General features: G+C 38.7%; 2 protein-coding genes across 3 annotated transcripts in view; one reads left to right on the forward strand and one right to left on the reverse strand.

Moving 5' to 3' along the window:
* The window catches only part of nhej1 (nonhomologous end-joining factor 1), a 217,776-nt gene that overhangs the window by 106,681 nt on the left and 96,944 nt on the right, over positions 1–14,151 (forward strand). The gene's annotated exons all lie outside the window — the stretch shown is intronic.
* rapgef4b (Rap guanine nucleotide exchange factor 4b) overlaps positions 416–14,151 on the reverse strand; it is a 33,802-nt gene continuing 20,066 nt past the window's right edge. For both annotated transcript variants that reach the window (XM_079628072.1, XM_079628073.1), the window contains 23 exons: positions 13,847–13,968; positions 12,507–12,690; positions 12,282–12,366; positions 12,135–12,195; positions 11,514–11,590; positions 11,171–11,317; positions 10,926–11,032; positions 10,723–10,808; positions 10,532–10,610; positions 9,085–9,235; positions 8,864–8,952; positions 8,733–8,763; positions 8,478–8,556; positions 7,166–7,312; positions 6,663–6,760; positions 5,620–5,745; positions 5,346–5,524; positions 5,146–5,236; positions 3,607–3,657; positions 3,412–3,499; positions 3,252–3,316; positions 2,782–2,836; positions 416–1,463 (listed from right to left, as the gene is read on the reverse strand). In XM_079628072.1, the coding sequence (XP_079484198.1) occupies positions 1,336–1,463; positions 2,782–2,836; positions 3,252–3,316; positions 3,412–3,499; positions 3,607–3,657; positions 5,146–5,236; positions 5,346–5,524; positions 5,620–5,745; positions 6,663–6,760; positions 7,166–7,312; positions 8,478–8,556; positions 8,733–8,763; positions 8,864–8,952; positions 9,085–9,235; positions 10,532–10,610; positions 10,723–10,808; positions 10,926–11,032; positions 11,171–11,317; positions 11,514–11,590; positions 12,135–12,195; positions 12,282–12,366; positions 12,507–12,690; positions 13,847–13,968 (2,326 nt within the window). In that variant the 3' untranslated portion in view covers positions 416–1,335. The remainder of the gene's footprint in view (positions 1,464–2,781; positions 2,837–3,251; positions 3,317–3,411; positions 3,500–3,606; positions 3,658–5,145; positions 5,237–5,345; positions 5,525–5,619; positions 5,746–6,662; positions 6,761–7,165; positions 7,313–8,477; positions 8,557–8,732; positions 8,764–8,863; positions 8,953–9,084; positions 9,236–10,531; positions 10,611–10,722; positions 10,809–10,925; positions 11,033–11,170; positions 11,318–11,513; positions 11,591–12,134; positions 12,196–12,281; positions 12,367–12,506; positions 12,691–13,846; positions 13,969–14,151) is intronic.

The following is a 14,151-nucleotide window of genomic DNA, read 5'->3' on the forward strand; positions in this document are numbered from 1 at the left end:
CTGCACGGACAGACAGAAAGCGACAGGGTCTAAAACGAGAAAATGGAAATGAATGAATATATCTGTGCCTGCAAATCACTTTCCATTTATATCTTTCCACCAGCCCAGTCATATGGCAATAGTCTATTCTTTTTAATGTAGCATTTGAATATACATGAACTATTGTTATGTTAAGCATACAATACTAAAACATTAGTTCACCCAAAAATTAAAATTATTTTAAAAGGTTTAAAATCTGTTAAACTGTGTTCCTCTGATGAATTAAAGCCATACATGATTTGAAATACATGAGGGGGAGTAAATGATGACAGAATTTCCATTGGGTGAACTAATCCTTTATCGTCCCAAAAGAAAGAGCAAAACAGAAAAAAGACAGAAGATATAAAGGCGAGTGAGAAATTCAATCACACAGACAGAAAGTGTTCAATGGTACATTTATTTAGATTATACTATTTACAAGGTAGGCATGGACATTTTCTTAAAAGAAAATAAGTGCCCTACATACACACACACACACACACACGCACAGCGTCTCACTTTCCAAAAGGCAGGATGAGAAAAAACAAAGGCCTTCTCAGACCGATTATGATAACTTAGCAAAATGGGTCCAACCCAAAAATATACATATATAACTCAATATACAAAATGACATCAATGCTACAGGCTATGGCGAGAGGTACTGTAAGTTACTAGCACAATTTTACCAGTGGTAAAAAATAGTCCTTGAGCCAGAATACTGACATTTATATGACTTGAAACAACATAGCACAAGACCTTGAGGCCTGGAAGGTTTTACAGAGTACCACTGATTCAATTTTTTTTTTTTTGTGGCTGGCAAATTATCCTAGTGTCACTGTTATTTGTATACATGATAGCTTGTAGTAAACTCTTATTTTTAGGATTGTTCTGAAGGTTTCGTAGGATCATAGAAATGCAGGCTTGAGTACAGGCAGCAGGTTTTCAGTGTTCTAGAATGTTGTATCATGGGAATAAACTAGGGCCTCACATTACTGAATCTATGGATACCAAGTCCTTGACCGAGTGCATTCTAGTTTTACACACACACCCAGACACACAATGTCAAGGTAGCTCTTATGACTAAAGTCATTAACATGCAACTCTCACACACACACACACACAATCAAACATACATATGAAAATGCATCTCGCACATGTAGTTCAGTTGGCAGTGATAGCACATACAGTCGGCATTCAACTGCTGTGGCAGCTGATAGATGTCAAATTGAGTTGTACTGTAGTAAACAGGATATGCAGTGGTTGTATTTCAAAGAGAGAAGGGGAAAAGCAAGAGAAAGAAAGTCTGAGCATTGGTCTTTAGCCCCGTCTTGGCTCCAGTCTGAAGGACAGTTGGGATAAGGTTCTCTGGTTGTCAATCACACTCAATTGACGTACGTAATTCCTCACTTCCTGTGGATTCTTACTGGCTGGAGATGCCTCGGCATCTGTGGGAGGTAGAGACAAAATGTTAAAACAACCAAGCCTTTTACATTGTGTCTATTTACAACAAGAGCAAATAGCCTGCTTTGTTGGAAGAGGCTTTAAATAAAAAAATCCCACTGATAACAGGATCATGGCATGTAGCGTAAGGTGGGTGGCGCTAACTTTTGACACGAGTCACGACTGACCCGAGTTCGAATCCGCCTTTCTCCGAACTCATACTTCTCCCTTTTCCCATCGCATATCAGGAGTTTATTTTAAATAAAACGTAAGAAAATAAAGTGCCTAACGGGTATTTAATAGTAGGAATAAAGTGTTTAACGGGTAGGTTTAGGGGGTGGACTCTAGGAACAGGGACAAGTAATGTCCCAATAAAGCAGCATCTTTTTATGATTTTGATAAATATAATCATATACACTAAATATGTAGTTATTACTGCATACTGTTTTATAATATACTACAATACACTGATGTGCACTAAGTATAAGTAGTAGCATCTAACAACTATTTATGGAAGAAAATACTGCTACTTTCACGCTATGTGCACTTTTAGTGCAAAACATATATTTTTTATTTTCATCTATCGCTATTTTCACTTGCCAAACTTGTATGAGCAATTCATGTATACAGCACAGCACACTGTGCGAAATACTGTAACACACTATGAAACGCACTAGAATAGACCATTCTCAATTGAGCCGGATATGATTACAGCTTTAGTGTCATGTGTGCTACTTTGCTGGTGTTTTGTCTTTGTGTGTATGACCCTATGCATCATCTGTACGAGTAATGGTCATATTTTATGGACAGGCCACTTATGAGGAACTTGTGATCATGTGACTTTCTATTGTACCTGTATTATTATGCTGGTTATCAGTACATTTGAAGGTAAAAAGCAGATTTTGGTATATTAACATTATATCAATTAATTAAATATATGGTTATAAGTTGTAAAATATACAGGCACCAATATGTCATAGAAAAATACTGAAATAAATGTTTTGCTATGTCACATTATTTTTTTACTGTGAGTTTCTGGCAGCCACAGCTTCCAGTTTTCTTACCATCAACTTAATGGGATATTTTTTACAATATTTTGTATACATACATTTATACATTTGTTGTGATTTAATATGGATCCCTGCTACTTTAGATCTAGACATGGCCAGATATGTTTCCCCAAATACCTAACCTCAGATTGTTATGAATATGATATGATTGAGCAGACTCTGGGATGTAGCTTTTTAATAGGCAGTACAGACAGGCAGACTATGAGAAATGAATTAGGACCAGAAAGAAAGCGTTAGTGTGTAGATGACTCACTGAAGGGCTGGCTCCTGCAGTGCCTCACCGCACGGACTGTGTTTGCAATCAGCCGCTGAGGAGAGAAAAATGTATAAATATAAATATGTTCTAGCTGGTCAGATAGTGGTGCAGATATGTCGCAGATCCAGTGTTGTTATTGTTAACTAAAACTATTAAAAATAGCTTTCGTTAATTGAAATAAAGCTGAAATAAAATAAAATATAAATATTAGCTGAAAAAAAAAAAACCCGTAAATCAACATGAAATATTTTGCCTTGCTAACTAATTGAAATATAACAAGGTAGGATTAGGGCTGCTAGGTACTAAAATGACCAAAATAAATAGAACTATTTAAAAAAAAAAATACAAAACCTTGTGCAAAATTTAAATGAAACCTGAATAATAAAAGATGAAAATATTATTTCAAAATATAATAGTATACAAATAATACTACAATAACACTGCATATATACCAGTAACAGACTCACCATCTTCTCAAAGTTCACCAGTCCATCAATAAAAGTCTTATTCCCCTCATGAGTGAATGTCATGTCTGATAAGAGAAAAAAACATTTCATGCTGTAGACTCGAACTATGAGACAACCAGTAATTATTATTAAGGTTATTGGGGCTAGGCCCTGCCCACACCTTTAATGAGAAGGGGCATAAAGGGAATGATTGGCGGCTCCATCTTAGCCACAGTGAGGCGGTATGCACGGTGATTCCGGGATGGATCCTGAGTGCAACAAATAAATCCAAGTTAAAAGATCAATAACTGTCTCAATCATAAAGAAATGTCTATAGGAAGAGAGCTGGAATTCAGAATGTTTGAAATAGACTCACAAGCAAACTTTCAAATTCTGCGTAGAACTTCTTGAACTTACTAGGTAGTTTCTATACAAAAAGGAAAATAATATGCCCATAGACACATTAATAGACATATTTGCAAAGAAGACCTGTATGTTTTTCAATACTTAACGACGTGACACTGATTTTTTATTATCATGGCCTATTCATTATTCAGAAATACATTAAAATTGCTAATTACTTTATTCAATCTCTTCTATGGTTCCCATGTTAAATCCATTAAAGTCCCCTTGTGGTGAAAATCAAGATTTTAATGTTGTTTATATGTCTACGTGGTGTTTTTAATATACTTAAAGACAAACCATGTGTAAATTCATAAGTCAACACCATTGCCGAGTATTTTCTCCTTAAAGGGATAGTTCACCCAAAAATTTAATTTGAATACAATCAGTTATATTAAAAAAAATGTCCTGGCTCTTCCAAGCTTTAGAACGGCAGTGATCGGGCTGTTTATTTTTTGAAGTCCATCAAAGTGTATCCATCCATGATTAAAGTGCTCCACACGGCTCCGGGGGTTAATAAAGGCCTTCTGAAGTGAAGCGATGTGTTTGTGTCAGAAAAATATCTCTATTTAAAACTTTATCGACTAAAATAACTAGCTTCCGGCAGACAGCCTACGCGAGTCGACTTACGCAAAAAAAGTAACACTTGATGATGTGTGACGTAGAACCGTAAGCTTAGACGGCTCTCGCGGTTCAAACCAACAGGGCTTGGCAACAAACTCAAGCTCCTCCCACATTTCTCTTTAAAAAATGTTGTTTAGACTTTTAGTTCGTGACCGGTGTTTTGTTTTGCATTCGTCAAGGTAGTTACTCAGGAGTTACTCTTTCGCCGTAAATCGATGCGTAATGCCGTCTGCCGGAAGCTAATTATTTTAGACGATAGAGTTTTAAATATGGATATTTTTCTTACACGGACGAATCGCTTCACTTCAGAAGGCCTTTATTAATCCCTGGAGATGCGTGGAGCACTTTTATCATGGATGGATACACTTTGATGGACATCAAAACGATTGATTGAAACACTCCGATTGAATTTGTCTGATAGAAAAAAGTCACATACACCTAGGATGGTTTGAGGGTGAGTAAATGCAGGGGAAAATGTTATTTTTGGGCGAACTAACCCTTTAAAACTGCAGTGAACCAAAGACAGTCTCAAAAACACGGTTTGATATCGCTGGTGTTTCTGACATCACAAAACTACCTTGTAACCAATCACGTCAACGAGTGGATCTGAGCTGGTGTGAGCGAGTGGAGGCGGGGCTAATTTGCATATTCACAGAACAGCATATACTAAATGAGGCAATGGTGTAGTTACATTCAAGCTATTTTAAGGCATGAAGGCTTTTTTTCCCAAGGATCAAATGAGAGTTTTAGGGGATAAAATGATTACAGGGGGACTTTTTGGTATAAGATTTTAGTATAAACACTTAAAAATATACAACCAACCACAATATAAAAATGACTTCTAAGAATACATTTTCAAATAGACTCATTTGTGCAATATGGCACTAACCTCCCATGTCTGGCTGAGTCTGCTCACGGCTGGGTTGCACATGCCCATGATAATGGCGAAGAAAGAGTTCAGATTCTTAAACTCTCTACAGCTAAGGGAATAAATGCACAGCACACACATGTGAAGTGTTTTTCAAATATCGAAAGCATCAAATCATACCTGAATCTTTGTTCAATTTGTATGTGTGCTGAAGAACTCACTGGGCGGCAATCTTGATGAACTTCTTGAGTAGCTGTACCCGTTTGCTGAGCGTCCCGCACAGACAGACCTCTGTGACCACCCACAGCTGCACCTGATTAAAGCGCCTCAGAAACAGCTCCAGATTTGCTGTGGAGCGTCTGTATGCCTGCCGTCCGAACGTATGATACACCAGCTCATACTGCACACAAACACACACAGTCAAACTGCACGTTTTCTTTTCTGGATTAAAAACGTCATTCGTGTGTGTGTGTATCACCATATGTGCGACTTTACCTCATGTACACAGCTGAAAAGCTCCCAGTCATACTGGGTCATCTGAAAGGCCAGATCTTTAGAGCTCATCAGCTCAAAACTGGACATAGACCCTGTGGAGGGACCCTCCTGCTCTGGAAGCGGATTCTACACACATGTACACAGTCATAACTAAATACACACAAATACAAACACTTACTTAATCTGTACACTTACTTAATGTGCCCCATTTAAGTGCTTTTTAAGAGGTTCCTAATTTAGTTTTGAAGGACTCCTACAATAGATTTACATGCATTCAAGGTAAAAAAACACTGATTTTCACATAATATACAATGCACCATCACCTCTTTTCTCACAGTGTCTGAAACGGTTCAATAAATGATCGGTCTTTCTAGACCCCTGCTTTCCGAGACCCTACTCTGCTCTGATTGGTCAGATGGCGCAGTCTGTTGTGATTGGTCTACCGCTTACATAGTGTCTCGGAAACCTGAATCTGAATTTCAGCTCAGCACTTGTATATCAACAGTAACAATGGCATCAGTTTTACCGTATCAATTCGAGCCCAGGTCCTCATCCTTTGGAAGTGCATGCATAGTGGATTTACTCTCTTCCAAGCCTCACCTGCAACTAGTGTTCGAGGGCGGGTCAAAGTAGACGTTGTTCACAGGCAGCCAATGAAGACTATAGGCTGGCATTATTCAAATTTGTTACAAACCAATGTAGGTTCATGCAAGAAGTGAGGCTGGGCTTACTGACGACTCGTTTCTGGCAGTTCAGAATCAGCTCTTTCTTTTGGGAGTCAAAAACTCCATTTATTGTGCAGTTTGATCTTTGAAACTTTGCAGACCTTTTACTAACAGATATATTACATGAAAGGTATTTTACAAATTGGCATAACAGGGGCACTTTAAAATAAACTATATGCTCAAATGTATGTTGACACCTATTTTTAGTACAGAACTGGTTTACCGAGTCTGGTGTGGAAGAACTTTTGGACCCCGGTCTAATGCAATGACATGTGTAAGTGTGCTTTATGTGTCCAAATGCTGTACGTTTGATCTCACCAGTGAATCGAGCTGTTCTCTGGTGCACACAAACAATCGTCCGTTCACTCCCAGCGACTGAAACACGGATACATCATTGGGCTTTAAAATCTGCTTTTCTATAAAACAAATAAAGCTCAGAATTAGTCAGACCACAAATCACATTGTGAACACTTTTTCAGCTGTGCAAGATCAACACCTAATACATCTTATGATAGATTTTATGAACTTTATTTACTATCTGTAATCTTTAGACTACAACATAAACTTCAACCTTTAGTACGATTTACACTTTCGCTGGTACTTTCTGAAAGGTTTCATTTGAAACTGATCTGGAAGGGGATTATATAATGTAGAAAGAGTGTGATTCAATACAGAATGTTGGCAGAGCAACAAAAGGGCTGAATATCTACAACGTTGTGTGTGTATTTGTTTGTCACATCTCCAAGGGCAACTAACATTTCATCATGAATCAGTGTGTGTGTGGGTGTGTGTGTGTGTGTGTGTGTGTGTGTGTGGACCACCTCCAGATGCACTGAGGTTTATCAAAAGCAACTCTTCAGTCGATCCCAGTTTATCCGCTACGGCTGCGGTCACCTCTCTCCCAGTGGCCAGCACAGAAACACGAATAGTAGTGTAAGTGTGATCACTGCAGTAAACCTTCAAGAGAACTACACACACATGGAAAGACAAAGATGAAGAGAGGTCATTTCATTGATTGATTGATTGATTGATTGATTGATTGACCCATCAATCCATCCATCCGTCGTTCTATCGTTCTATCATCAATTTGTCGTTCTATCATCCATCCATCTTTTCATCCATCTGTCATTCTATCATTCCATTAATCCATCCATCCATCGTTCTATCACTCCATCCATCCATCCAGTATTCTATTGTTCCATCCATCCATCGTTCTATCAATCCATCCATCCATCCAACCATCCAACCATCCATCCTTCCATCATTCTATTGTTCCATCCATCCATCTATCAGTCCATCCATCCAACCATCCATCCATAGTTCTATTGTTCCATCCATCCATCGTTCTATCAATCCATCCATCCAACCATCCATCCATAGTTCTATTGTTCCATCCATCCATCCATCGTTCTATCAATCCATCCATCCATCCAACCATCCATAGTTCTATTGTTCCATCAATCCATCCATCCAACCATCCATCCATAGTTCTATTGTTCCATCCATCCATCCATCCATCCATAGTTCTATTGTTCCATCAATCCATCCATCCAACCATCCATCCATAGTTCTATTGTTCCATCCATCCATCCATCCATCCATCCATCCATCCATCCATCCATCCATCCATCCATCCATCGTTCTATCAATCCATCCATCCAACCATCCATCCATTGTTCTATTGTTCCATCCATCCATAGTTCTATCATTTCATCCATCCATCCATCCATCCATCCATAAATACGTCATTATATCGTTCCATCCATCCGTCGTTCTATCAGTCCATCCATTCATTCATAGTTCTATAATTTCATCCATCCATCCATCCATCCATCCATCCATCCATCCATCCATCCATCCATCCATCCATCCATCCATCCATCCAATATTTTCCAAAAATTAAACCGATATATTCAATAAAGTCAAGGACTACCGTACTTGTGGACATGGTATTACTAAGAAAATAAAGAAAAATTGCTGACAAGCTGACATGAAGTGCAAAGGTTATGCAAAACCTGGTGATTATGTTATGATGATTATGAAATAGCGATTATGAAGTACAGTATCTTATATTTCATATTCATTTCATTTAACTCTTTTATTTTAAGGTTTAAATAAGATAATGATACTCACTGTCATCAAAGCTCCTCATTGGCTGCTTTTTTGCAAGCCTTTCCTCTCCAGAGCTGAACTGTCGCAGGAGGACTTTAAGCTAAGACATAACAGAGAAAAAAGTTCATAAATATAAAGCAAAACTTTAAAAGAAAAATGCATATGACCAGCAGATTGTTAATTATTTTCACCAATTGACATAATGCTTTAGATCACATATTTACAGTAGATCTATACATAACAAACTTAAAATGTGAGAAAGCAGATCTACAGTACCTTTTTTTGGGAGGTTCTTGCATCATCTGGACTGAGACAGCGAAAGGAACAAACAAATATGTGGGCATCAGTAATATTAACCATTCCCATTAAAGCATTAATAGCAGTTGCACAACACACTAAAAACCTACTAATGCTTGATGATCCTCTCAAGCTCAGGCAGTAGCTCCTTCAGTGGACGTAAAACTCTTGCGTCATTAGATACAAACCCATGCAGCTCCTGCATACACACAAAACACATTCACGGCATGCTTATCATGTTAATAGTCAGTTATGAATTCATGCATGGAATCCGATCCCCATGCAGACTGGTGGTAAGTGATTCTATGGTGTGTTTGTGTATGATTGTAACCTCCAGAAAGCTGAGCGTGGTGTCATCCTCCAGCAGATGGTGGCCCTGCAGGGCAGCCCAGCGCAGAGCCAAGTTGAACACCCGTCTCTTGCTGGCAACAGCGTAGTCTAGACGCTCCTGCTCTGAGCCTTGAGACGCCTGAGAGTGGTAGGTACACAAATGCTAAGGAACATATGCATACTTAAAAAAACAGTGTGCTGTATATATATATATAGACAGACAGACAGACAGACAGACAGACAGACAGACGATAGATAGATAGATAGATAGATAGATAGATAGATAGATAGATAGATAGATAGATAGATAGATAGATAGACAGATGGAAGGACAGATAGATGGATATAGATAGATAGACAGACAGACAGACAGACAGACAGACGATGATAGACAGACAGACATATGATAGATAGACAGACAGATGATAGATAGACAGACAGACATATGATAGATAGACAGACAGACAGACAGATGATAGATAGACAGACAGACAGACAGACAGACAGACAGACAGACAGATGATAGATAGACAGACAGACAGATGATAGACAGACAGACAGACAGATGATAGACATACAGACAGACAGATGATAGATAGACAGACAGATGATAGATAGACAGACAGACAGACAGACAGATGATAGATAGACAGACAGACAGACAGACAGATGATAGACAGACAGACGGACAGACAGACAGACAGATGATAGACAGACAGACAGACAGACAGATGATAGATAGACAGACAGACGATGATAGACAGACAGACAGACAGACAGCTGATAGATAGATAGACAGACAGACAGACAGACAGACAGATGATAGACAGACAGACAGACAGACGATGATAGACAGACAGACAGACAGACAGACAGATGATAGATAGACAGACAGACAGACAGACAGATGATAGATAGACAGACAGACAGACAGACAGATGATAGATAGACAGACAGACAGACAGACAGATGATAGACAGACAGACAGACAGATGATAGATAGACAGACAGACGATGATAGACAGACAGACAGACAGACAGCTGATAGATAGATAGACAGACAGACAGACAGACAGACAGACAGACAGATGATAGACAGACAGACAGACAGACAGACGATGATAGACAGACAGACAGACATACAGACAGATGATAGATAGATAGACAGACAGACGATGATAGACAGACAGACAGACAGACAGACATACAGACAGACAGACAGACAGACAGACGGATGGATGGATGGATAGATAGATATATAGATAGACAGACAGACAGACAGACAGACAGACAGACAGATAGACAGACAGACAGACAGACAGACAGATAGATAGATAGATAGATAGATAGATAGATAGATAGATAGATAGATAGATAGATAGATAGATAGATAGATAGATAGATAGATAGATAGATAGATAGATAGATTCATTCCTCTAGAAGGATATTGAGCCACAAGGGCAGGGCACAGCTGGCTGTTGGGCATGAAGACACAGTGCATGAGCACAAAATCATCCAGAGTCGGATCTGTGGGGTAAATGATTAGCAGAATTATTAAAATGAATTAATATAAAGTGTTAGGTGATTAATCAAATTATAACTTTAATCTTATTTAGAGATGAACGAGAAGATCCGGTACCTGGGTCAGAGAAATTAATGTCCAGTCGCATTGTCTCCAGCAGATGCTCTAGAATCTTCTCTGGGCTGCCTGACATCACAGTGTATCTGTCCAGCAAACACACACACAGGAAAAGTAGTTGGATTAAATAAACGCATGGATAGATTCATTTATTGCTGATGGATAAAGAAATTCTCAGCAGACGGATGGACGTGATCATATACTTGAAGTGGGCTGGGATGTTTCCATGGCTGGAGGGCCGGAGACTCTTCTGTAGTACCAGAACATCCAGGTCATGCTCTTTTAGACGCACTGTGTTTGCTTCAACATCCTACACACACAAACAAGCCAAAATACAAGCATCAAGAAATATGTCAATCAATTTGTCCACCATAAGGTTCAATGATTCACCAACTAGTTCAGATGAACCATTCTCCTGGTGTTTATATCTTTATAGATGCTTGTATACCCTGAGTATACGGTTGAAGTCCTCTTTGTCCACTCTCAGGAAGTGGCAGTTGTCCTCTCTCAGAACGATGGACGCAGCGCGGGGGGCGTCGTTCACCAGGGCCAGTTTCCCGAAATCATCTCCTTCATGCAGCGTACACACCACACCCTACACACACACACACACACACACACACACACACACACACACACACACACACACACACACACACACACACACACACACACACACACACACACACACACACACACACACACACACACACAGGAATCATCTAATAGCATCTGCCACTAGTACCACTCAACATAAATAAGTTAACAGAATTAATGTAAGCTGACATTACCTTGCCATAGATAACAACATTTACCGATCCCTTCTGGATAATATACCAAGAAGTGCCTTCCTCCCCTTGATTAAACACTGAAATATAGAAAGCAAACATACAGAGAACACGACTAAGCTAAATAAATGTAAAGAAATTAATACTTTTAGTCAGCAAAGATGCAATAGTGACAGTAAAGACATTGATAATGTTACAAAAGATTTACGTTATAAAGTATTCTATTCATCAAATACTGAAAAATGTTTTTCACGGTTTTCACAAAATATTAAGCAGCACATATTTTTTCAACATTGATCATAATAATTGATTCTTAAGCAGCAAATCAGCATATTATAATGATTTCTGAAGGATCATGTGACACTGAAGACTGGAGTAATGATGCTGAAAATTCAGCTTTGCATCACAGAAAAAATTACATTTTACAATATATTAAAATAGAAATCAGTTATTTTATATAGTAATAATATGGCATAGTATATTTGACTGTATTTTTGAAAAAATAAATGCAGAAAAAAAAATCCTAGCAAACTTTTAAATGGTAGTGAGCCTATGCTTATGTCTGTCAACCGTATTAGTTAATTATTAGAATCTAAAAAGCAGTGAAGAGGCATTGAAACTCACAGACAGTGCCTGCTTTGGCATGCGACTCGAAGATGAGGACCCCAGCGAGCTCTCTCTTCACCTGCAGGGGGCAGCACGATCACAGCTCATGTTAGTGTGTTCACACCAGGCATTACTGTGTAATCAGAGGTTGTATGGAGGTCTTACAGTGTTAGATAGATGAGAGAGTGCTTTGATATGCAGCAGCTCATCATAAATAATCTCTAGGTCTTCAGCTGTTCTTTGACCTGGCCTATAAACGCAGCGAGGGACAAAGAAAGAAGGGAGGAGTTCGGGAAGAGTAAAGATGGACAATATCAGAATATGAGAGCAAATAGAACTAGTGGGATCAACATGCACATTTCAAATGAATCAATACTGTTGGTCACTCACGGTTTCCTGAGGATCATTCGCATGTGTGCGTCAGGGCCGATCTGAGAGAGGAAGAGGAGGGTCTCCTGCAGCTCTTCCTCAGCTTCACGTTTCTCGTCGTCGCTAGGCAACACAGCATCCTCTTCCTCGTCATCAAGGAAACGATAAAAAAGGTACTTATCTTGAAAGCTGAGCTCATGGTCAACTGTCGACATAAAAAAGCAGAGATGAAATACAGCATGTGATCTATTGATGCTATTCAGAGGCTCTAATTAGTATTTTAAGAAGTTCATGGGGGATTCTTTTTATTTTATCAAGCTATTACTCGTTTTAACAAGCTGGTCATTCCTGTTATGCATCATACAACTCAATGTTCAGCTGCGGCCGATGAATGTGAATGGTCATAGATTTGTTTCTCCAGGTTTTAAAGACCTCATTGAAAAAAACAAAATATACAGTCATTTTGAAATCAATTTAAAAACTTGATTTTGGTCAAATCAGTGTTGTTATTGTTAACTAAAACTATTAAGAATCGTGTTTGGTTGTTAAAAAAATAGCTGAAATAAAATAAAATCTTAATATTACATCAAAAAATGAATGCCAACTAATTGGAATAAGTTAAAGTTGACGTACAAAAATACAAATATATTAAAGTTAAATAGAAATATTAGAAAAGATAAAAATGACAAAAACACATAAAGAATAAAACAAACTAATATTAAAATGAAAGATACAAATATACAAATTAATTCTAATGCAAAATATGAATAAATAATATGATAGTATAAAAACACTACTAGATAAAACATTTGAAATTTACATTTCAATCAGAGAAAAGAAAATGAAGAAACATTCAACATAGTAGGAATGACCCAGCTAAAAGGTTGGGTAGGCAATGTTTTTCATAAACACTCTTCACACTCCTCATGTTATCAGCAGAAGTGTAGACAGTCACCGGGCGCCAGAAAGAAACATTACAGTTCCTCCTGAACCAAAACAACGAGCTTATGCTGCGTTCACAACCGTAATTATCAGACGGCAACCCGTGACGTTCTACGTTCTGGCGTTTCAATGTCAACACCATCAATGCAGAAAAGAATCTGCAGCAGTCAGGTGGTACAACTAGAGCTCTGTAAGTTGTTTACATGTATTATTATAGTAATGTTATGTCCTGTGAGACATGAGGTAATTTAACACCGTCTCTCGTACCGCTTTTGTTCCCTCCCTGCTGTGTGTGTTCATGTGTTTGGGAGGAGACGCTCTTAAGTGACGGTGGGATTGCCTCTCCGAAATTGCCTTCCCTACCTTTAACCTGGCTGTCACAACAGCAAATGGCACAGGTGTACGTGTGTGTTGTGTACCGTGATTCAGGACCCCTTCCTCCAGGAACACCTGCCACATTCCCACAGCGTGAGCTCGACTGTGAACACATGAGCTCTGCTGAAGCAGCCAGTCCACCAGCTCCGTGCCGACACAACACTGCCTGCAAACACACACACACAGGTCACACTGAGCACACGCAGAGTGTATTCTGCATATACTAGATATATACTATAACATATAATACATAAATAAATGAATAAATATTGCAAATGATATGCCATATAACATTTGTCATAGGCAAGACACACACACACACACACACACACACACACACACACACACA

Source organism: Phoxinus phoxinus (genome assembly GCF_949152265.1).
Source record: "Phoxinus phoxinus genome assembly, chromosome: 11".
NCBI lineage: Eukaryota > Metazoa > Chordata > Actinopteri > Cypriniformes > Leuciscidae > Phoxinus > Phoxinus phoxinus.